The 26,236-nt window shown below is 32.3% G+C and overlaps 1 protein-coding gene across 3 annotated transcripts in view; it reads left to right on the forward strand.

The window, feature by feature from the left end:
• Positions 1-26,236, forward strand: part of LOC128994163 (probable 3',5'-cyclic phosphodiesterase pde-5) — a 151,513-nt gene that overhangs the window by 90,809 nt on the left and 34,468 nt on the right. Inside the window, exon 1 of one of the 3 annotated variants that reach the window (XM_054418495.1) lies at positions 6,120-6,205. The exons of the other annotated variants lie outside the window; for them this stretch is intronic. Within the exon in view, the coding sequence (XP_054274470.1) occupies positions 6,184-6,205 (22 nt within the window). The 5' untranslated portion in view covers positions 6,120-6,183. Of the gene's footprint in view, positions 1-6,119; positions 6,206-26,236 lie in introns of those variants that run through there. 3 annotated transcript variants of the gene reach the window in all.

Consider the following 26,236-nt stretch of genomic DNA (forward strand, 5'->3'; position numbering starts at 1 on the left):
TAATTTACGCTAATTGGTTTATTCAACGTTCTATTCCGTCTTCACCTGCAAATTGATTGATTTAAAGATATGTAAATACATGTACACGACTGGATTATAATACCCCTGAATAATCAATCCTGTTCCTAATCATTAATTAATGCTGGCCTGACAATGATGATTGTAATCAGTACTAATGATGGATTAAGCTTACGAAGGTAATTTATCACAGGTTTATCATTATTCAAGCACGTGATATTTCATTTTACTGTTTTTCGTGCATTTGTACGTTGATTTAATTTAAGTTTATTATGTAAAAGGTCGACCTAAACCCTAACTGTATTGTGTACAGTAAAGTATCTTATTTTAATCTGTATATTTCAGGGTAATACTACTTTGTGTAGGAATGATTGTGAAAGTTTTTATCTTTTCTGAATTTACATTCTTAGGGTTAGTCGAAAAAAGCAGATTGAGGAAACAACTTATAGAATTGTAGAGAATTACAAAACTTTCAACTTTAGGTAACGCTTGTTTAACAAAATTAAGGAACATAACATATTGATCAATTTTAAACAGCTGTTGGGTCAAACAGCTATACTAAACAATAGAGCTGTTAGACCAATAAATTGACATATTTTTATACGTTGAAAATCAATCCTTACCATAAAATAGTATAACCATCCTTAACCTTAACTCTTGATTGCCTTTAGATCGTTCTTCATTGTTGATTGTCAAGTTGAATGAGCAAACAGCAAAGGCAAACTGTATTAGCTTAGTACTGTATAAAGGGGTCTTCATTTATTTTTTACATATGTCACTCCCTTATCGTCCCAACAACAACACCTTCGTGATTCAGTCGATCTGGTTAACCGCAGAAACATGTTTTTGAACTGTTTTCTATTTGTATACTCCGTACGTCGTCCTACGGCAAAGCATGTTTGTATTGTACGACTTTGTTATAACATTAAGTCTTTCATTGTTACTTTATGTTACTTAAGCAACAATTTCGCTCAAGCCGGTTGCACTAACTTTATAAACTCCAGACGTGGCCAGCAACGTCACAAGTGTATTAAAGGCCCAAGCCGGAGTGACGTTAATGCTTTGTCACCAACAGCAACAGCTCCCATGTTACTTTCGGGTGACGTCATCATACTGACACAAGCTTATAAACAGTTTTTCGTCATACTGCAGCAAAAAGGCCGTAGCAAACTTGCGTTATGGGTCTATTGTAGCTATTTTACTCCCTAGGGAGTTTAAAGAATTTTAGTCCCTAGTGAGTAAAATAAGCATATTTAGTCCCTAGGGAGTAAAAGAAAATCAGCTGTTCTTAACTCTAATTTTAATCGATCGCATATATCGAATTGTATTAATCGGTTGCAGCTTACTATCAGTTAGTTCTACATCTATAGTATAATCACAAATACTTGAACGGACCGGTATGGATCATAAACGTAAACAAATGACGTTTTGGTGGCCCGAATCATATACTAAAAGCATTAACATATCATTTAGACAGTTCCATTCAATCAATGTTAAATAATGTTTACTTTTGAACCAGTTACCGGTACATAATTTGTTTATTTTTATGATCCATACCGGTTCTGTTTAAGTATTCGTGAGTATTATGTACACCAACACAATTTTAATAGACGAAATGATCGAATCTCTTACTAAACAGATTCTTGTTTGCATTAGCAAAATTGAAAACAAGCTCGAAGTCGTTTTAAGAGGTTGTCTTTACATGTAAAGTATTTTAGTTTTCTCAATTAGTTTGTTTCAATGATGCAATATAACCAAAAATATGGTTCATCATCAGACTAAAATTGTCTTTTAATCCTCGCTAATTTTCCGACCTCGGCTTCATCTTTGTCGTGAAATTTGAGCTCGAGTCGTAAAGCATGTTATGAATTCGAAAAACATTTTATGAATTTCGATTTTACACATTTCTGACTGAGTAAATGTGATTTTCAAGTATACTCAATATCTTTGAGAATACTCGCTATCTTAAATATCTCAATATGCATACATATTGTTGTTACAAAGGACCACAATGGTGGTCAAAATTATTAGACCAAGCTGAATAAAATAACCCACCACTTCTGTCGTATTTGAGTACCGGTACATAAATGTGTTTCCAATATGTGATTAGTTGTGTAATACATCATACTTTCGATATTGAGGCTGCAGAACTTATCCAGGAAAGGAAACAAAAAAGAGTTTCAATTAAAATTTGATTATTTTCATGTCACGCCTAAGGTATTGACTTGCCATCAACTGACTCGGCACACAAAGCAGACTGGACAGGGACTAATAAATGAAAGTCGGTTTGGTAATAAATTCTGCGACAGCTTATTTCCACCGTCCAATACTCGTCGATGTTAAAATATCTCGAATTAATCCTAAATACAGTAATGTCAACCACAATGATTTATTTTTCATTAAGGTAAATCTTTGTAATGATTATATGTATCTTTAGAGATTTAGATATGATGGATCAAAACTAAACCCAACAATTTATTTAGTTATACATGTCTCGCTAGGTATAAAAAGTTAGTTTATTCGTTTGAAGTTATAAAGTGCAATAAATGCATCCTTATATTCTTTTTGGAGGGGTTTGAACAGTGGCTTTAATGAAAAATGTGTTGATCCCTGATATGATGAGAAGATAATATAATTCTTGGAAGTAACTATTATGGAAAACGCAGTTGCAAACAACCAACGTAAGCTCTAAAATTATTGAAACTTTAATAACTAGCTCTAACTTTCATTTATTTTTGTACGTTCAATATTTTTTAGATGAACGTAGACAGATAAAATATAAACAAGTAGGCCAATAGAAATTGTTGTTTTTTTCTTTTTGGTGCCACAAATGCCGTTGAATAAATACTTCGCTTAACCTAAATTTGAACTTTACATGTCTCAGAAGAACTCTTGTATCAAAATACATCGATAAAAAATATATACGTTGTTATACTTCAATCCAATGTTGTGTTATGTTGTCTGTAGATAAATGAAATAGTATGTTTTAAAATGCCGATAAACTGTTTATAAAAATGGCATAGAATACTATTTTTACACTGAATAGCATTATAACAACCGAATGTATGCATTTCAATTCATAGAGGGATCTGTATGTGACTGTGACACCTGTTCAACTGGCATTACTCTATGTTACAAAGGCTGACAAGTTATAAGGCAGCTTATACTCTATGTTCATTATGTCAAATCGTTACTAATGTAATAATCAAAGCCAACGATATCACTTGCTTTTTTGACGAAATATTCACGATTGCATTATCCATACTTAACAAAGTATACTGTGATACAATAGTTATTTGTGTAACTAGTGGTCTTGTTACACATTATATTTTCCTTTAGTTATTAAAAAGCATCTAAATAATTAGTCTTTCAAACACTAAACAACACGTTTTAGGTTAGGTTTAATCCAAACGTTGAACGAAATGGGAAACACTGAAACAGCTGATCGTAGTCTTAGTATCTTTAAGTGTTGCCAACCTATTTTCAAGCGTACACGGATTATGTGCATTATAAAAGTACGCTGTTTTATGTTTCTTTTTGTTGGAATACTGGTGTGCGACAAAGTAAAAGGTGTGCGGCAAAGTAGGTAAGTTATAGTGACGTCAAATTAAACGTATCTTTCAATCTACTCACTGATTTACTTGACCGTAAACATTTTCTAACCGGTTCTTTTTTTAGGTATCAGTTTTAAATAAACGAGAGCACGCCCCGTGGTCGAAACTCGACCAAAAATATGTAATGTACTCACTTATCTATTTTCACCCCACACTGTAAATAAAACATGTGATTGGAGTTTCCTCCATTTGTTTTGATTTTCTGTTTATATTTCGTTGTTATTTCGTAACCAGCATAGCAACGCATAAGATCCATGTTAATTTTTTCAAATTTTTAAACTCATTTTTTGTGCTTATCTTTGAGCCTATTTAAATTTATAAAGGGATTCTGCACACCTACAGGAAAATAGCTTTCCAACGGTATGCGTAGATTTTCCCTACGATGCACACGAGCTGAGAAAAAAGGTTTTAAAGAAACATGCTTGCCTATTAATATATAGATAGATACTATAAAAGTTGACCATTATGTTGAAAATAATGGAATGACTTCGTAAAAGACGAATATTTTATGAGAATATTTAAATACTAGCAGAGTACCCGTCCTTCGTACGGGGTTGGCATATAAGTATAAAATGCCTATTGCAGTTATGGGAGAGGACACGGTTTAAGAAAATTTGGTCTTTTAATTTATATGGTATGCTATAGTATAGCACATCTACCATAGCCATAATGTTCTAGCACTGCCTCTAAACAAAATAGTTAAATTCTAATATTTCACAGCTTTTTGTTGCTAGTTGGTTGAGATTAGATGTTGTCATGAATGAAAAAAAAATAATAGTACTTCACCCTTTTAGTAAACCTTATAACTTTGTAATGCTATTTAATATCATAGGACCAACTTGTGTAGTTGAAACAGCTAACATAATTATTTTATTCCTTTTAAATATTAATACTCAGAAGTTTAACATGGGGAAGCTCCAGAGCCACTGGGGTGGAGCCGGAAAGGATTTTTGAAATTAGAATGTTACTATAGGTTAATCGGATATGGTGTGAGCTATCTTCACACCAAGTTTTAGCCCAATCCGCCCAGTATTTTTCGCATTTACATGTCACATCTACCATCCATCCATCAATCCATCCATACATCCAAACTTTCTCACTTATAATATTAGTAGGATTACATACAAACTCTGATATATTAATCACATGTGCTAAAAACATAGACTATAATCCTATTGTACTATAGTAGTCTAATATGTTGAACAATCGTATTTTATTACGTTACTAAATAGCGAATGTAACAGCACTGTAGTGAAGCTTCATTATGACAACATTATAACAATACAACCTCATATATGTAATAAGCCTTCATTATTTCAGGGTTTAGCAATGTTTGGGCCGATGGGTTTATTAATGCTCAAATTAATTTCTTTACCCTCATTAATCAGTGGATTTCGTTCTAATCCTGTTTGTCAGTTTATGAGAAAAACTGATTGCCTGACAAAACCGAAATCCGTAATTCCACAGCTTAATTTTTAATTAATAAAGATGAAAACGGGTTTGTACATGATTTGATTTACTGCATTAGTTTTCCAAAGGTACGAAACGTATTACGTTTTAGTTTGACGAATGTTTGTTTTAAACAGTCTATAATCACACAATTAATATGTACTAGTGTCCCTGTTGCTCGAATTCGAGCAATTGCTAAGTATTACAGGCATTATTTTAACAGCCATAATTTCTAAATATATTAAAAGATTCGACTCAAAGATTATGGAAATACTCAAGATGTACATAACAGATCGTTTTTAATCAACATTTCTTGTAAATATCTTATCATTTTTCAAAAGCTAAACTAGTTTTTAGTGTTTTCTAACAGCCTTACTCATAGCCGCATTAGGTTGTCGATAATAACCATTATAAATTCTAAAAAAAATGTTTCTCTCCTTGGTGGTGTTCTATGACTTTCCTATGTTTCCATAGTTTGCAAATCGAACCGTTCAATGATTACTAAGAAATGCATCACAGTGTTAATTCAGTTTTCTTTTTAATATATCAATTTATCCAGGCTCTCTCGCTTTTTTCTATTGTAATATTTATGCCAACCCAAATTCAAATAGGTGCACAGTACAGTTAAAGGAAACATTTTAGTTGTCTTAAACGTTACTAGACATGAAAAACGCATCAAAATTGGCTTCAAATTCTGCTATAGAGATAACGTACGAGGTTGTTAGAGTTAGATTTGTTATATAGTTTCAAATAGCAATGTTGATAAATATTAAAATTATGTTATTATTTATCGTAACATGTAACTTTTCCGCTTCAATTATTAATTTATTGTATTATTTCTTATGGTTTATGAAATTGAACTATGTAGGCCTAATTTTCAAACCAACACGTTATGGAGAAAGTATTTAAGAAACATTAACAGCTCACACTAAAAGTTGGCAATCCAATGTATCAACGGTAATGTTTCAATGTTTGTTTTATTCGAAGCAAAACAATTATCTTCTTGACCTTTGCAAGGCTAAAAATACTCAGTGGCGTCTGGTAGCTGTGAGAGTGTAGTGGTGTACAGTACACGGACACTAGACGCGTGCGAACAGCTGTTATGGACTATACCGCTTGTCTATGTATGTATACATGTGGGTTTCCTCATTTTATTGTATTCTTTAATTGCAAAATAATCAGCTGATCTTATTAACAATGGTATCATATTTATTCTTTCATACCTTCGCCCTAAATTGTATTCTCTGTTGGGTTGGCATCGTATAGATATAATAAAATATAGTCTAATTAAAGTCCAGTAGAATGCAGTAGTGTGCAAAAGAAAAAGTAGTTCTTTAAAGTCAAGTTTTCACCATTTGTACACTAAATTTTAATATTATACTTATTCATACAAAATGTTCTTGTCGATTCCTATCAGCAAACTTTCAGTACATTGATTAAACTAAGGAAAATGAACTTAATTACCTAAAAGTTGTAGCTATTAATGTAAAAAGTTTCAACATTTCTACTTTAAGTTATAAAACAATAAAACATTGCAAATGATGTATATTAGTTTACTTAAATATTTGTAAAATCTGTTTGATTTACAAATTCCCGTTCTCTTTGCGAAGACCAAATCCAGCACTATGTTTATTAGCTGTTTCTAAATTGTAAAAAAAATTATCTGTCATAAGTAATCAAAACTTGGTAAACATTTCAATTTACCTTCTGTTTCTATGGGTTTATCACAGTTATAATTTTAAAAGTTTGGGAGTATATTTTAATATATTATAAGATCGGTAATGAGTCGGAAACCTTCCTGGGTATATATACATATATACAGGACGATTACACAAAATACCCGACGTTCCAATCAACAATATGACAATGCATAGTGGACAAACATACATAGGCTACAGGAATACATTTGATAATAATCATTTTCAGAACGTTAGCAATCATATAAAAGCGTTTTTTTCTTTGTAAATGCTTTGTTTTTGTTTATCTAAGTGCAACGAAAATAACAAAAGTTTTCCATCTATTAAATGAATTACATTTATTGACACTCATAATCATGAAATTTATTTGCCTATCAGACAGTAAATGTGTAAGGGCGGTAAAACTATTGCCACTATTTCCTGGTGAAATTTAGTGTTTGTGACAGACACATTTTTTTACAGAATTTAGTTTCTCATTTCAGATTTATCTCTTGATACACTTTTAATATTTTGTAAACCAGTTTTATGCCTTAATTTACCAATTTATGGACAAAAACTCTTCAAATAAATTAATATTTTCCTCGTGGCTGTTATTGTTTTAGACTGTGAATTTATTCATTTTTACGAAGTATGTAGTCTTCAAGTTCCCTTTACAAGTAATTCTTTTACAAATCTAAATGCCTCTTTCGCAATATACATATGATTTGTTTGGGCAATCTTAATTGTTACTACTTCTACAATAATTCAGTTTTTCAAGTGCTTAAATACTTTTAATTATATTAATACAATAATAATGTATTTTTTCCTTTTTCAGGTAAGTAGATGCCTCAAATATAATCATCTTCTAAGATTGTGAGTAACTACATACAATACGAACCAACGTCTTTATACCCTAAACTTATTCCTTTATGCATTACCAAATCGTCCATCCAATCCCCATAAAACGTGTGCTTCTTGTTTAACTGTATATGCCTGGAAAGGTTTCTATCTTATTTCTAATCTTAAAAATCGTGAGGACACTTTTTTAAGGCTTGATGTAGCCGTGTTAAGCTTAAAAAACTAATCATCCATTGGTTGTCATGGATACAGAAAGAAATTTGCAATTTTCGTATTCGCTTTCATTACATTTTCCAAACAATTTATACTTCACTAGTTATGGAACATACCCATGGTGGAAGATACTCCAAAACATATGTTAAGTTCTCAATAATCAGCTGTTTCAAAACGTGCATTGAAATGCATAGTAATTCTCAAACACAAGCTAGCGTCAAGGGAATCAGCTGTTCCTTTTATTAACCATTAATAAAATGTTGTTAAGCTGACCCAATGTTTAAAACCGTTGACAAATCAATAGAATAACCGAGTCAAAAATAGTAAAAGAGTTTTATGAAATTAAACTACAGCAATTGTAAACAGAGTGCAATTATGAGAGTTTCATTGATATTAAAAAGCTTTGTGCTTGCATTTCAAATAGAGTTTCGTGATGAAAACTGTCAGAGACGAGGACTAGATGGACGGACGCTTTGGTGACGTCACGTCACGGACATTCATTGTTGTCAGCTGATTGTGAAATGTTTATCGGACGTTACGTTAATTGGATTATAACTTTTTAATTAAGTATTTGCATATTTTTCAACTGCAATATGGAATAGTCCTAAGTGATTTTACAAAATATTTACTTTTAGTTAATAAAAGTGTATTACAAACCTGTTCAGCCAAATCATCTACTATTCTTTTTCTCCTATAGTATAATATGAGTGCAAATGTTGAGTTTCGTGTTTTGACGTTTTACGTTGACTAAACCGTTTTCTCTCCTATTTCAGAGTATATTTACTACCTGTACTTTTTAATCTTTGTATGTAAAACCATATAAACGGAAATTTATATAAAGATCCATTTATTTGTGTGAAGATTGTTTAAATTTGTGAATTAAATGGTAAAAATGAAAACAAATTACACGTAGTTGTTTGACTGTTTGACTAATTTATTTTATTTTGTCTTGTCAGTTTATTTGGTTTGGATTTTTTAAATTGTTCTAAAAATAGGAAACTAATACCAAGAAATTAACCTAGTAGGCCTATATATAGTGCTCGTCTTAAAATTTTAAGGTGCTAGTTCAGGGGCTTAGAGTCCTGTATAAATTGTAGATAGGGAACAAATATTTCATAGTCATGGGTACGTTAATTTTCTTTGTACGAACTTTCACCAAATTAGTTCAGTGGTGTTTTAGTATCAGAAAGTTACATTCATTTATTGTATTAGTATAAATAACCCGGTGCCATTAGATATCACAGTGTGAGTGAGTACAATAGGATTTTAGGGGATTAGACTAAATAACGAGCTGTACCAAGAAACTACTTAAAAACCGAGAACATGTGGTTGCCATTAGTTTATTTTCGACCCAAAACAAAACATAAGCAGTTTAACTACCAGATGTTTATAGTGGGTTATAGCTGTGCTCTGGCCCACCTCCAGGTAGTTTGCGGAAAAGTGCTCGAGACAAAAATATAGGGTATTTGACCAACGAAAGAAATGTAGCAATAATTTACTAATTGCCTCGCCTGTGTATCGCAAACAAGTGAAGTCACAGAAGAGAATAAAGGGGTACTTTAAATTGTAGGAGCAGTTACACACCAAATAATGACCAAAGAGTTATCTATGAATTGTACTACTTGAAAAACTTAACTCTTTATTTGTAATTGCTTCAACTAGGGGCCAAAATAAAAGTTTTTGTTTAGAGTCTGGATCTTATTTTCGTTTCTATGAAAACCAATTAGCAAATACTTCCACATGCTAAATTTTAAAACATGGAAGCCACGGAGGATTGCATAAACATGGATAGGCCAATGTGTAGAATTTCAGTGTAGAATTTTCGGTAGCTAGTGTGGAGTGGATGGAGTGGACTGTATTTGTTGCATAAGCGGAAATTGATACTTTATAACACAAATTACCAACACTTGAAGATACAATTGACAAATAGTTTTAATATTAACAAAAAAACTTTCAATAATTTCACAGAGCTTTAAAAGAGATTAACATTACAAAAGAGAGAGAGAGGGATCTTTATTCCTGATGTTTTGTTTTCAACTAACAAATTACTATTAATTCATTGTTAAATCACATGTTGTTTTAAAACATTAAAACAAGGTAAAAATCAATGCCATCTGTATTTATTTTTAGATAAAAGAACGCATTATTATAACAAATCACAGTTACACTGAATATTACAGAACAATCAGGTCAATAATCTTCCACTAAGCAAAGTTTCAGCTCAGTAGTCTTGTGTTCAATTGGAGTAAACTGAGAAAAAAATATACTTGTAGCGCAAGTACGCAGACATATTTAATTAAAATATAGTAAAATGACGGTTAACAGGTTCACTACCGACACTTAATAGTGAATACGTTAATGTTATGATCATTACGATGCTATTGTAACCATAGCAACCAGTTATGTTTATTTTCAATGACACGTTTATTCTTCGTTCTGAATTAATACAACACAGTTCATTTTTATTTCAACACTTTCTTTTTACTATTCTAAAATTCCACTCGAGTAATCTCAGTTGGCGATACTATCATACAAAAGTTTTGTAACTATGTATTTAAGATCATCATCATGGTAGCTTACCTCATTACAGTACAGTATCCTCGGTGATGGATACATTACTAATACAACGCTAGGATTATGCATACATAGCGTACTGTAATCTGTTTCAACTAATGGCTAATCTCTTATGGAGATGGATGGTACATGGTCATTACATCGAGTAATGTATCCCTCATCCTTTCTCAACCTGGAGTACTAATTCAAACAATCATCACATGTGTATATTCTTGTTCGTGGTTATATACGCTCAATAACCTTTTCTGACATTGCATGGAAATTATCTCATTGCCACAATTGTAAACAGTAGGCAAAATAGCTAATTTACGCTCTAGAGCGGGAATGGAATATTCCCGCTCACTAAATCAGCAGATTTCTTAGTTGACGTTTCTTCACCAACCACATAGCCACGGATACGGTACGTTAATGACCGATACCTAATAATATAACCTAAAAAAGCAAACATAAACTTAATGCCATTTTAGGTTATGGATTAATTTACCACGGTTTCCTACAAAGTGATAAAATAATAAATTTTAAATGAGAATGAAAGTTGGTCTGCTCTAATAAATTAACTTTCAAGACGACATTATTGTATCGATTGCATTCCAGAGTTCCATGTGCCTGATAAAAACTGTTGTTATTTAAAAGACCTTTCTTTAATCTGGAATGTTTTTTTATCAAGATTCGTTGGTACAAAACTCTCATGCTGTCGGTTACTTGTACCATCTTGTACGTAGTGATATAACTGAAAATTCACAAAACTTATTATTTGGAAATAACTTTAGTTGTCAAAAAATAAGGCAGAGAAATAGTTACATTTTTAATAGCAATGCGATGTTACTATGCGATGTTATTATACGGTAAAATACGATAGTGACAGAAAGAAGGGTTAATTTTTTCCATCCATTGGAAGGATTAGTCAACAACAATCAAAAAGACAAATTATGAAAAAATAAGAGCTTGAATGAATTGTTTACTTGCGTAGTTTGCCAAAACAAATATGACACACGTTGGCACGTACGTGGCGCTTGTCAAATATGTATGACAGGAACTAATAGCTAAATTTACAGCTTAGCTTGTGTACTTAACACTCCCAACACTCTCATTGAAATTTGTTTGTAAATTATTTCAAGTTTGTAAAAAACATTCAAAATATATGCTTTGGAATAATTTAAGAAGCAAATCTTTGGCCAGAAATTAAACTTTATCATCCTTAAAGATCAGCCGATCTAAAGTTCAGGTTTGTTACACTAGGCCCACTACCACTAGGTCAACTTCTTGGTATAAGTTTGTTTATTATTAGAACAATTTTAAAACAATCTTAACTAAATAGATTAAGCTAAAGAAATAAATAAAATTTAACCAAATATTTTTGCCAACTTCGCATAATTTGTTGAAAGTAAATAAAGATACGTCTTATAACACTTAAAACATATATTTACGCTTATACTGTTACTCACAAGACGGTAAATATACAAAAGATGGTAAGTGGTGATCGATTTCGATTGGACACTCCAATCATCATCAGACCCAATAGACGAATGAATGTAGGTCATTTTTACCTTTTTCTTTTTTTGTTGCAAATTGAACCAATCTTTAACACAAATAAATTGATACTTTTATTAATGGTACTACACCTGAAGATTAAAACAAAAATAGTAAAATATACAGTAAAATAGGAGAGAAAAAGATTTGGCCAACGTTAAATGTAAAAAACCCCACAGATAGTACAGTAGATGATTTGGCTAAACAGATTTGTGATATTCTTTTCATATAAGTAAATATTTGTTAAAACCATTAAGGATTATTCTATTGCAGTTGGAAAATATTCAAATACTTAATTAAAACAGTTATAATCCAATTAACGTAACGTCCGTTAAACATTTCACAATCAGCTGACAACAATGAATGTCCATGACGTGACGTCACCAAAGCGTCCGTCCATCTAGTCCTCGTCCCTGACAGTTTTCATCACGAAACTCTATTTGAAATGCAAGCACAAAGCTTTTTAATATCCGCCTTCATAATTTCACTCTGTTCTACAATTTCCTACAACGTATACTGGTTCCGATTTTCTATAACGAATTGTTTATTAATTCCTATGGAAATCGTCAGAAATTACAACGTTTACGTTGAAATATTACAGTTTTAAATAGTCTTCTTAGCTCATTTTATACAATTTTTAAATGCTAAAAATGTTTTTCGACTGGACATTACCAAAGAAAAGAATTAGGAGATAAAAATACATTTTGTAAAACTTTAAAAAATTAACGTTACAATTAATTTTCGTATCACGCTTAGAATTAAATATAAGGCAGGCTGGTAAATTAAAAAAAAATAACCGACCAAAAATAATGCATTGGTTTTTTTATTTTTATAAAAGGAGCTCCATCTGGCTTAAGGATATATAAATTTATTAAATAATGCTGGAAAATCAAGTCAAATGGAGTTGAATCGATATTCTAATCTCCCTTAGAACAAAAGGTCAACAGTGACAATTGGTTGGTCAATTTTGGGAAAAAAACATTTGATAAAGTTTTTATGATATTGTGTAGTAAATACCCACAAAGATATTACTTTTATTTATTTTTTTTTTTACTGCATTATCCAAACAACCAACTTATAATTTATAATTTTATTTGTAGGAGGTTAGTTTTGTAAAATGTTAAATCATCATGAGTCATTATTACAGATTGTTATAGACAATATATCAACACTAGAATTCTCCGTCTTCTGTAAATTGTGAAGCTCGTTATTCATGTTTAATTCATGTCCGGTTACACTGATCGCTAGTGTCGGCAAAATGTTGTTTCTATTATTTTTGAGGTTAGTTTTTTATTTGTGTTTTACTGTTTCGGTTACAAACCTGGAGGACCAGATATTGTTTATGATTATATTGTTTTATTTGACTTAAAGAGGGTTTAAATTACTGAAATAACAAGAAACAAAACACGACCTCTACACTAAACCGGATGGAACTAACACAACAATTTTCTTCAGCTGATCCATAAACCTACCAAGGGTGACTTGTCTTATCTATGGTTGTACATATATGGCTTATCAATATTTTGTTTGGACAACCGATGCATACTTTCTTCCAGTAAAATTAACCAACGTTAAATTGTCCCTAACTATGACGTAGAACGTTGTCTTCTCCAAAGATGGAGTAAGCTTCTTAGCGAAGGAACAAAAGCCCATGTACCGGAGATGTGAAAGCATTAAGCATTAATCTCCAGTCAAATGTAAAGCTTCTTATTCAAAAGATATTAAATACGCTAAGATAAACATTAAAAGTCAAACAAGTTTGCTGAAAATTTAAATTTTGTAAGTAAATACTTAAATGTCTTTGGCGGTGGTATATTCTATATTTTTAATCTGTTCGACGAGTACATTTTATAATCTGATTACGTTTGTCTTTGATCTTATACTTAGATAAATTTTCCCTATTATTCTGATTCTTTACAATTTTTAGCTTTTTTTATCTGTATCTGGTTTTATATATAAGATTTGCCATTATTAAAATAAATTCAGTACACCCTTAATACCAATAGCAAAGTCTTACAACGCATTAGTATACATTGTAAAATACCTTAAATGTTATTGAAAAATGTGTCATCACTATCCTACTACTAAAGCATTTCCCGCTTTAAAGAGGAAAGAGGCATCAAAATTTTGAAAAAATAATTCAATTGTTCAATATTCTGGGACAACATATAAAACCTATCATATGGTTGTAATCATTTAAATAAACTACTCTTAAGCATTTAACTTTTGTAGAGTGAAGTACTCAATATGAATTATGATAAAGCACTCAATACGATAATGAATTTAATATTTAAAGTGAAGTACGATGTACACATATGTATGAATTTGAACGGATCGTGTTTTTTCCTCTGTGTACCTCAAAACAAAAAAGTAAATCGGTCCCGGTTCTAAATCTTACCGGGGGATAACGGCATTAGCGTATTCCCTATTAGGGAATTCGCTAAACATACGCAATATGTAAAACAGAACACATAGCATATAAAAATACGCAGTGCTAAAGTATGTAGTGTAAAAATTATTGCAAAATACGTAGTTTCAGATGACGTATGACGTATGAAGCATGTAGAGCGACGTGTGTTGTACGAAGTGAAGTGTGTTCTTCATCAAACAGTTCCAAAGTGTCTCTCGGTGAAACAAAACGTTAACGACCAAAAACGAAGGTGTGTTTTGCACACGTTGGGACCAATCTTGTTTTTGCCAAAGCACTCTACACGTAATTGTAATTACTTATGCGAATGTAAGAAACATCCTAGAGCTAAAAATCTAAATTTAGTACTTATAAACCATCCTAGGGTTTTAAGTACTGTACACAAAATATTTCAGTTGTATGTTTAATTTTAATTTAGGAATTAAATTGTCATAATATGCAATTATTTGTGATTACTAAAACAAGAAAATACTTCGATGAGCGAACTTTGTTTGGTATTTTTTATTTTGTCTTTTTACTTTTTCAAGACCTTTTACTTTACACGTGTATACGTTCTTTCAAAAACTAGATATTAAATTCAATATTGTTCATACATACTGTGTATTTCTTTAAAATAATTGCACAAAAATAGTGTGGAACTTACATATAAAACGTACAAATATACAACGTAAACGTACAAATTACAAAACAAATTAGGTTTCTATTTTGATTCCGTTTTATTCCGTTGTCTACCTCCAAATACCCAAGGAACAGTGTTCGTTCTACTTCAACTTAATGTCAATGCCACATTACAGCTTTGTTACCATGCTGTAAAATTACGTTTTTCCTACGCCAGCTTCTCCGAACTAAACGAAAAGGGTGATATTTTTTATAACCGTAACATTGTTGATGGATATTTCGACTATCACAGCATACAAAAATATAGAATTTCAATAGCACGTATGTATTTAAATCAATAATATGCAGTAAATCATCTGAAGAATATTCCATCGATTGGTCAATGTCATAGATACCCCACTGGCATGGAGGAGATCTTCGAACCCCATATCATCGTCTGATGCTCTCTGAAAGAAATGCCAATTTTTTAGGGCCCTTCTTGTATAATAAGCTTCCTGAAGAAGTAAAGCAGTGCAGTTCAAAGTTGGGTTCTAAAGGTTTTAGGAAACAGCTGAAAACCTATTTAGTGGAAGGCGAGTTTTGTAGTATCCAAGAATCACTGTCTGCCTGATCTCATAAACATGTCATTATTATTTATTCGTTCAAATCTTTTTTAGAATAAACTTGGCTTAACTAATTATTTGTTGTGTTGTTTTAAAAGCTTAATAGACTACTTTATATAATGTACTAGCTGGCCCAACAGACGTCGTCCTGTCCTAATGTGGTTTTATGTCAAATGCTCGTTCAATTTCAAGATGAGCTCGTTCGCATCATCGCTCAATCACGTCCTGGTTGACGTTCGTTCGCTACGCTCACTCACCTTTTGGTTGCAAATTAGCTGCTTTCATAAATTAAAAATATAATAGTGCTGCACCCTGTTGGTAAACCTATTATTTTTTTTAATGCTATTGAACATCACAGAATCGAATTGTTTAGTTGAACCAGCTGTTAAGATTATTTAATTCCATTTAAATATGAGTACTCATAAGGTGAACATGGGAAACTCCAAAAAACACTGGGGCGGAGCCCTTTTGACGGATCTGCACCAAACTTCACACAAACCATCCGTAAATACTGCTTAATAATGCCTGAAATTTTCATTACAATCTGTCGAGCGGAGAGTCCATAAAGGACAAACAAACAATCATACATACATACATTGGATTTTTTATATATAGATTTGACGGTTGAGATGTGCATTGTATCATTTGTACTTTCATCAATAAAAAAATATGTGTATGTGTATGTCTATGTCTATGTCTATGAGCACACTATTCGTGAGGATCATTCAATCATGTCCAAATCCTTCAAATGTTTCTCCTTAAATGTTTACTTCAGTATTTTAATACAATAATCAAAGCTTCCCTACTTTTTTCACTCCGTTCTCAACTTTTAATTGCGCAGCTTTATGTTAAAACATAATGGCGTCGGGTGGTAACAGACTTGTGTCAGCGCCAATAAACTTTACTCGGCGGCTGACTGAACAAAGAACAGACCCTTTGTTCAGTAATTGACAGAACCTTCATAAGACCCATTGTTTAGCTATCAATGTCCATAATTATAATTGAATTTTATGTAATAAACATTAATTAGGTGATTTGATTGTTAATTGATGCTATGTATGTGATAATGAGCTGGTTTATAATGATAAAGCATTTTTCATTGCACATTTTTGAAGCTACGCTCATTATTTTTTAATAACGGTTAATAAAGCTATAACAACTTTTAACATAGACCAGCCCAGAATATATTTTTTTTTGTAACAATGAGTATACACAGAATAGACTTCCCATATAAATTAAATGAAACGAAATATTATTTATTTATACAGGCAAAAGTTATAGCCACATGGCCCTTTCTTACACTTAACGTGTCATAAATATAACACATATATTTTAACAATTACATTAATATACAACAAAAACAAAATCTAAATCATGGATACAGAAACTTAAACAAAAGAAAATAACTTACATTTTTAATTTTTGTTACATATAATGTAAACATTTGAGCAAAAAAGTGGTGCAATCAGTTGAGATGGTCTACCAACTAATGGCAATATTCTATGTCAAGTGATAAATCAATCAGCTGTTTGCTATGATACTGCATTGATTTCAATAAATATTTAACCCAATACACTAGTACCCTCTGGTGAGATGGTCATGAACTCAATCCATACCAAATTCTTAATCGGCTGATACCTATGACTATTTATACAACAGTCAATGCTGATACTCAAAAGTTTTGATAACGATTGTAAACTCGAATTAACTAAACAAGTATGCCTATACAATGAACCTCTGTGATCAAAGAATTGTCTTCTTTTATTTTATTGGTTCAATTCCGTGATACGAGTTTATATTCAAAGATATTCAAGAGTTAACGTACAATTTTATTTAAGTACTTAATTGTCTTTCAAATATTAGTGCGTCGTATGTTTTCTTTTAGTTTTATAATACTTCTTCAATAAAACTCATCGATAAACGGTATTTTCATTTCGTTTCTAGCTTTAGTAAAGCATAATATATTTGAAAGTTCAGCGTTCGTGTTTTTTGACGACTCTGAGAGTTAAAGCAAAGTTTGCTGGTTTTATTATCGGCGAAGGTTTACTGAAAACGAAAGCTAAGCTTAGATTAAGTTTACGATTCAAACCAAATGTGAAAAGTTTGCAGAGCAGAAAGACCAAAGACCTCAGTTTGAGGTTGTATTTGATAAGTTGGGTCTTAAATTGTAGGAAACCTAGTTGTGGTAAAATAATTACGGCAACAACTTCATAAATTGTATTATAGTGTTGGTTTCAATGCATACCTCAACTGGCAAGGTACAATCACATAATAAGAAATACTTGTGGTACCTTTTAATCTAAAATAAAGCTCTGCAAATAAATACATAATTACTTAGATACTCAACTTGTATTTTTAATTGAATTTTTACCCTTTGACACAAATACAATTGGAATTGTTTCCTTTCACCTTAAACCTCATTAACTCGACACCCGGTTAACTCGACAGTCAACAGCTGACCACACGCAAAAATAATCAATTTTTCCAGAACATTTAGTTTTAATTTTATTTCAACATTTAATATTCGACATTTCTTTGAAAATTTATAATTCAGTATGTGGATGTAATTAATAAATTCATATGTAACAATTAGTCTATGAATTTATTTATTAAAACCCATTAGAAATTTCAATGTTCTGGATAAGTCGACAACCTCCAAGTCCGCAAATAATCGAGTTGGTGAGGTTTTACTGTATTGTTAAAATGTTGCAAAAATATGAAAATTGTGTAAAATTTTTAAATAAAAATAAAAATCTTTACCGGTTGAAATGCAATTTTAAACGCCAAACTCCCAGAGAAAGACGTAAGGATGACGACATGCTGAGATTATTGTTTTCTTGTTCTTGAAAATAGTCTGGATCAGAGTTTGTCGCAGGACCCCTCTTGAGGAATCTCGTTTCTTGGAATTTGTTCGGTCCAAAAACATTTCACAGTCGTGTGTTTTGTTTTGCGTATTTTTATTTTTGCATTTCGTTATTTCGTGCAATCTAAAGCTATACCAGCGTTTTATGTTTTGTTTTTAATCTTTCATTATATTATTCCTACAATTTGTTTGACTTTATTATTTACCTTAAAGGATATTTAGACTATGTTGTACTACAAACTTTCGACGCTAAAATGTATCTTTTATCTTTGAATGTGTTAAAGTAGAATATTCTTTAAAAAATGTCTCGTTGCTGAAAGTATTTTTCTACCCTTATTTACTTGTGGTGACACGTCTTCACATCACTTAGTATTTGGGGTGTGAATTTTTAAACCTAAGAGGTGAGAGTTTTAAAAATGTAAGCGTTTCAATATTTACTTGCAAGTATCCGTAAAACTTACAAGTCTTTGAAAAATACTAAAACTGATAGAAATACCCCTGCAACAACAAAAAACTGGTATAATCGAATTTCGATTTGCCTCATTTAATTTTTAATCAAACATATATTTGAATATGTAAGGTGAATTCCCTATTTAAATAGAATTTGGCTTAGTGAGTACCTAGGTTTGATGCTACCAGGAAAGTAAATTGCGTTTTTTATGTTGATAGCCTAGCAAAAATAAAATTCCGGATTTGATTAAAATATATCTAAAAAATCGAAATTCAACGCCAATTTGTAAACTGTCGAATAAATGAGTAGGCCTAACTATTATTAAAATATTACTTAATTTATAAACAAAATAAAAGTTCAGATAACAAACGTCAAATTCACTATAGAATTAGAGATAAACATACGCTTGACATTACTTCAATTAAAATTAACCCGGTGTGAAATTCACATAGAATCAAGCTTTCTGTACAAAAGGATAAAAAGTTCACTTTGCAGTATCCGATAGCAATTTCTCATTTACCTCGTGCTCCTGTCAACGACGTGTTGATACAAGTTGAAACTTCAACGCGGTGTTATCTGCTGTCAGTAAAGGTTAGGTGAAATTAAAATTGACATTGAGCTATCTTCAGAGTCAAGTTCAAATGCCAAGTTCTGCAGAAATGAAATTTATCGAGATAAAGACTTATTGAGAGTTTCCTCGTTTTAAATGTAAAGCTAGAAACAGATTCACTTCATATTATGTGACACTTGTATTGACGAAACGTATTTTTTTTTATTAAAAACATGTGATGCGACTTATAAAAAAATCTCTTGTCATTAAAAACCAAGACCAAATGACATACTATTATAACTTTTTCAACTAAAAGTTGACTTATTTGTTAATCTACAAATTCGTTCTACATCAATTGTATTATATCATAAAACTAAAAAATATCATTAAACCTAATTAGCAAAATATTTAACATAGTGTTAGGTTTAAAATATTTTATCATAATGTATTATTTTTGTTGTGAGTTCGAGGATCACTTTAAGGAATCAGGACAGCTACTATTGGTAAACTTTGGGATTTGTGTTGAAATTAACTTCAATATCTTAAAAGAACAGAACTTGGAAAACACAACTAAAGGAACTGAACAAATACACGTAGTAAATAAAGTTGCCATTTCATCATTAACATAACTTCATACAGACTATTTGAAATTGATTTAACACTCCGTAATCCTACAGTTCTTGTCAGCTACTTTTTAAGCCACTTAAATAGATACCTTCTTTGACTTTCTTTAACGCAATTACATTTAACGTCATATTGTAAAATCTAAGGCCTATTTGGTGTATGGAACTTTTTAGGGGGTGTTCAAAAAATATGCCTGGCAAAAATTTACCTTGTCTCATTCACGAGAATTACAAGTCAATAAAACGTATGATTGTTCATTGGCATTAATTAAATAGGTCAATTACCAAACACAAATACTTACTGTCCGTGGTAAGTCTTTTATTGGTAACAAGCTTGTTTGATTGAAATGGTAATGTTGTAAGGTCAATTAGTGTTAATTAATTAATGAGGAGGTCAATAATGAAGCGCTGTTTACATTGACACTTGAAATTGGTCAAATAAACACAGCTTCGTGTGAAAGTGTACTATATGTACCAGCTAGAACTATAATGTGAATCAATTGCTGAACAACTATATGCATGTCTTTGAAGATAATGTTGAATGAATTAATTGTTGGTTTGTTTCCTTTTTGTTTTCTTTACTTCCTTTTTGTTTTTCTTACAACACTAATATAAGTCATTATTGTCATTTTGTTTACATTTTAAGAAATAACGTGACGTTCTGTACCCACTGGCACCTCAGCTTGCGCACGCACATATGGCCTATTTACAAAAGACAGTACACAAAAGAAAAGGAGTCCGATGAATACCATTAAGCGTTGATTAACAATACACCGATTCGCATAATTTCTGGTGGCCTTACTGAATTATTCCAAGCAGATTATTTCGTTTAATTGTTGTTATTAGTTTTGTGGTAAATATTAGTCCGGAGTGTGGTAACTGTTTATGACGATTAGATTAAGGTATCTACAATCCTAAAATGCTATGGGAAGGGAGGAAAACAGGTCCGCGGCGTAGGAAGTGGTGAAGGAAGTAGTAAAGGCGAGTAGTCCGGAGTGTGGGAACTATTAATGACGATTAGATTAAGGTATCTGTTATCCTAAAATGCTATGGGAAGGGAGGGAAACATGGTCCGCGACGAAGGAAGCGGTGAAGGAAGTAGTAAAGGTGAGTAGTCCGGAGTGTGGGAACTGTTAATGACGATTAGATTAAGGTATCTGTTATCCTAAAATGCTATGGGCTGGGAGGGAAACATGGTCCGTGACGGAGGAAGCGGTGAAGCAAGTAGTAAAGGTGAGTAGTCCGGAGTGTGGGAACTGTTAATGACGATTAGATTAAGGTATCTGTTATCCTAAAATGCTATGGGCTGGGAGGGAAACATGGTCCGTGACGAAGGAAGCGGTGAAGCAAGTAGTAAAGGTGAGTAGTCCGGAGTGTGGGAACTGTTAATGACGATTAGATTAAGGTATCTGTTATCCTAAAATGCTATGGGCTGGGAGGGAAACATGGTCCGTGACGAAGGAAGCGGTGAAGCAAGTAGTAAAGGTGAGTAGTCCGGAGTGTGGGAACTGTTTATGACGATTAGATTAAGGTATCTGTTATCCTAAAATGCTATGGGAAGGGAGGGAAACAGGTCCGTGACGTTTACAAAATAACTAAGTTCTGGGTCAAAAATAAGTTCTAGACCAGTGGTATAGCCAGGAAAAATCTATTTTCGCCATAATATGAGTACAAACTTTTGAAAATTTAACATGGGCCTTATGAGAAAACAATCCGCCATTATTGTCATTTGTTTACATTTTAAGACATAACTCGACGTTCTGTACCCACGGGCACCTCAGCTAGCGCATTCTCAGAAAGCTCTTGAAGCAATTTCCGAGGATATGTAGCATATGTTTACACAGACCAAAAGGAAATAACAGTGTATATATACAGAGCAAAAGAAATGAACAATCAGATTATACCATTGGTCATATTATACTACAACTGAAACCCCAATTTCTGTCAATGTCGAGTACGGTGGTTAAATTAATGAGAGGATGGAACAATCTTTAATTAGATTTAACTCATACACCTCCTTTTACATTAATTGGGTACCGGTTGCAGATTTGTGCTTAATTTATTTTGACTTAACTATTATTTCACGTGCAATTTCACTACATTCCCTATTGTAATGAATCTTCTAATATAAGTCATGCAGTAGCCTAAATGATCACAACACACTTCGTGGAAAGCTCGTCAAAATATTTTTTCCCAAAAATTACAACGATTTATTTAGAATTATACTTGCAAGTTTATCCTATACTCTAATACGAGCAATGTTTGCTTGTATGTATGCATGTATGTATGTATGTATGTATGTATGTATGTATGTATGTATGTATGTATGTATGTATGCTTGCACCAAGATCTCGAAAACTGCTTCGACGATTTTCTTCAAAAGTTGTAAATACAGTAGTTTATTCCTGGCCTAAAAACGGAGTACCTAATACAGGTACCTAAGAAAAAGGAAGTAGTAAAGGTGAGCAGTCCGGAGTGTGGGAACTGTTTATGACGATTACATTAAGGTATCTGCAATCCTAATATGCTATGGGAAAGGAGAGAAACAGGTCCGTGACATAGGAAGTTGTGAAGGAAGTAGTCAAGGCGAACTGTCCGGAGTGTGGGAACTGTTTATAATTAGAGTAAGGTATCTGCAATCCTAAAATGCTATGAGAAAGGAGGGATACAGGTCCGCGACGTAGGAAGTGGTGAAGAAAGTAGTTTCCACCATGGTATAAGGGCGAGCAGTCCGGAGCGTGGGAACTGTATATGACGATTAGATTAAGGTATCTACAATTCTAAAAATGCTATGGGAAGGGAGGGAAACAGGCCCGGGACGTAGGAAATGGTGAGGGAAAATAGTTTAGGGCGTGCTGTCCGGAGTGTGGGAACTGGATATGACGATTAGATTAAGGTATCTGCAATCCTAAAATGTCGTGGGAAGGGAGGGAAACAGGTCCGCGACGTAGGAAGTGGTGAAGGAAGTAGTAAAGGTGAGGAGTCCGGAGTGTAGGAACTGGTTATGACAATTAGATTAAGGTATCTACAATCCTAAAATGCTATGTGAAGTGAGGGAAACAGGTCCGCGACGTAGGAATTGGTGAAGGAAGTAGTAATGGCAAGCAGTCCGGAGAGTGGGAACTGTTAATAACGATTAGATAAGGGTATTTGCAATCCTAAAATGCCGTTGGAAGGTAGGGAAACAGGTTTACGAAATAGGAAGTGGTGAAGGAAGTAGTAAAGGTGAGCAGTCTGGAGTGTGGGAACTGTTAATGGGGATTATATTAAGGTATCTACAATCCCAAAATGCTATGATAAGGGAGGAAAACAGGTCCATGACGTAGGAAATGGTGAAGGAAGTAGTTAGGCTAGCAGAGCAGAGTGTGGAAACTGCCTGTGGCATTTATGTATCTGCAATTCTAAAATGGTATAGGGGGGAGGGCAAACAGGTCTACGACTGAGTGGTGAAGGAAGTATTAAAGGTGAGCAGTGTGGAGTTTGGGAGTGGATTAATGTATCTGCAATACTAAACTCCTTTCAGATTAAACTAATAATTTCCCCAGCAAAGCTCGGTCCCCAGGTACTATTTCTAAACATGCCTCTACACAAGCTCTCAACACTCTAAAACTAATCTGTTTCCAATATTAATGTTTATTTATTTTTTTAAGCCAAAATCACATGTGAAAAAGACTAAATTATGAATATTCAAAATGATTTTGTAAATACTTAAAGAAACAATTTACGAAGTTTCAGTTCATTTAGGGTATATTATGGATCTTTGTGAATATTTTACAGTTTATTTCAACTCGATAAACCAATGGCACGAGGTTCGTTTTTGTAGGATCATGTTTACGTGGTAACCAGCTGTCGGGTGTTAAGGCAAGGAACATGTAAATAACATGTTGAAGTTAACTTAACAATAAGGAGTGAACCTTATCCATGGATATGCTACCTAATTAAACAATTTTCATCATAACTTGGTTTGGAGAGAATCTCTGATCGTTAATAACATATCCAACTAATTAACCAACTAATTGAGCGTTTTTTATTGCCTGTTATTCTGTTGCCTCTGTATTTTATTGCCTGTTGTTCTATTGCCTCTGTATTTTATTGCCTGTTATTCTATTGCCTCTGTATTTTATTGCCTGTTGTTCTATTGCTTCTGTATTTTTATTGTCTGTTATTTTTTGCATGTATTTTATTGCCTGTTATTGCTTGCCATATTTATAGCTAGTATATAGCCTGGTGTAGTATATAGCCTTGTGTTGTTTATAACCTGTCATTATAGCCGTTCATTGCCTGTTATTGCTTGCCGTATTTATAGCTTTATTTATAGCCTGTTATTTTTTTAGTCTTTTATTGCCTGTATTGATTGTTTTTTTGTCTGCATTGCCTGTTATTATTGTCTGTTGTTTTCCTTGAATATCATACTTACAAAGTTTTTTTCAAGTTCAGTTTTGCTTGATATTAATTGCATTAGTAATGTAGTGTCGTTGTAAATTATGCCATCTTTTAATTGATTATGCTAACTACTATTGTATAAATGGTGTTGCCGTGAATAAATAAATAATCTCCATTCGACAGTCTAGGCTTCAAACATCAATAAACATACTATCACGATTATATTAGTATATACGTTTACTCCAAACTGATTTATAGCTAACTGTACTTTTTGTTTACTAACTTTTCGTTCCAGGATTACCTTTAGGAATCAGTTTAAACATCATCAAAATTCAGAAAACGTGGCAAAATCAACTATGAAGGACTTACTCAATTAACATGATTATTCTCTCTTTGCATATTACCTGAGATGTAGCGTTTCAAGCAGATCTGCTTATTATGCTAAGCCTGTCCAAACTTTGTCCCAAGTAAGTCGTTTTAGCTTATTCAAACGATTATTTTACAGAGAACCTAATTGTTTTTGAGTTTTCTTGATTAATACTTACGAATTATTAAGATTAATTTAATTATTAAGTTGACTTTTGATAGGGTTGACATCCTATGTAAATGGAGGAGATGTAAGAGTTTTTGAATTCAAATATAAATTACATGAGCTACTGTCACAACTAAAACACAGCAAACAGTAGTTGACAGTAAGTGCACACAATAAATATGTAATTTACAGTAACACACTCCAATACTCAACTCAGTTTGCGGCACAATTCAACGACGTACATTTGTATTTCAGTTTACTAAAATACTTAAATACTTTTCAAGTAAATGGCTACCATACATAGTAGGTATTTTAAGCCAAGTATGAATGTCGATGAGTGTAGAATGAGTGGCGCGATCTTTTAGTCTTGTTAGTGACCAAGGTCGACACATATTCCTTAGACACAGCTGTTAATTAATAGCCCATACAGTAATGGCAACTAAGGGACCTACAGTTTTTTTGTGGAATTCGAACCACAAAAGGGTAAAGCCCCAAAGGAAATGCCCTTTAACTTTCTCCTCCTATATCATAGTGTACCTACCTTTTTAAGACAAAAATAGTAACGCTATAAAATCGTTATTCCAATTAATTTGTGAGTCAATGATTTAAATGTAAAATATTCAGATCAATTTCAAAATTTAATTAATTAAGAAAATAACCGTTTTCATTTAAATTCAGCTAGTACACGATTTGCAACAAACATGTATGGTTAGTAGTTGTCTTCTGATTGGTCAGAATGTTCTAGAACATTCAAGTTGTAAGCCAATCAGGAGATGCCTACTGACTACCTATTTAAAGGCACTTCTTGCTCAAACCGCCCTTGTTCCTTTCTGACTACCATAGAGTACAGTCGTTTTGGGTAACAGTGAAATGTTTCATTTTTAGTAAAGTTTTTCAGTGTTTGTTCCCCTTTTTAATGGTAAGTTTTTAGAACAATAAGAATTGAATAGAATTTTGCAAATCCTATAACATAATTGAAATAGTAAAATTTATCCTTTTATTAAAATTAAATTATTAATACTTTGAACCTTTTAAATAAGTTAATCAAAATGATTAACCTTTTAGTCAAATAATGCTTCGTTTATTTTTATTTTAGGGGCTCACGATTTGGATGTAAAGCATAAATATCATTCTGTATAGATATCATACATTTGATCATTTGCTCAACATTTAAAAAATACTGAAGCAGTTTTTCCGTTGACAGAAAAAACTAATTTAGCTTCATCCATAATCTTATAAAAATTACAAATTTGA

The sequence above is a fragment of the Macrosteles quadrilineatus genome, unplaced genomic scaffold (genome assembly GCF_028750875.1).
Source record: "Macrosteles quadrilineatus isolate MER2022 unplaced genomic scaffold, UCM_ALF_1.0 Scaffold_5__1_contigs__length_97177068, whole genome shotgun sequence".
Lineage (NCBI taxonomy): Eukaryota > Metazoa > Arthropoda > Insecta > Hemiptera > Cicadellidae > Macrosteles > Macrosteles quadrilineatus.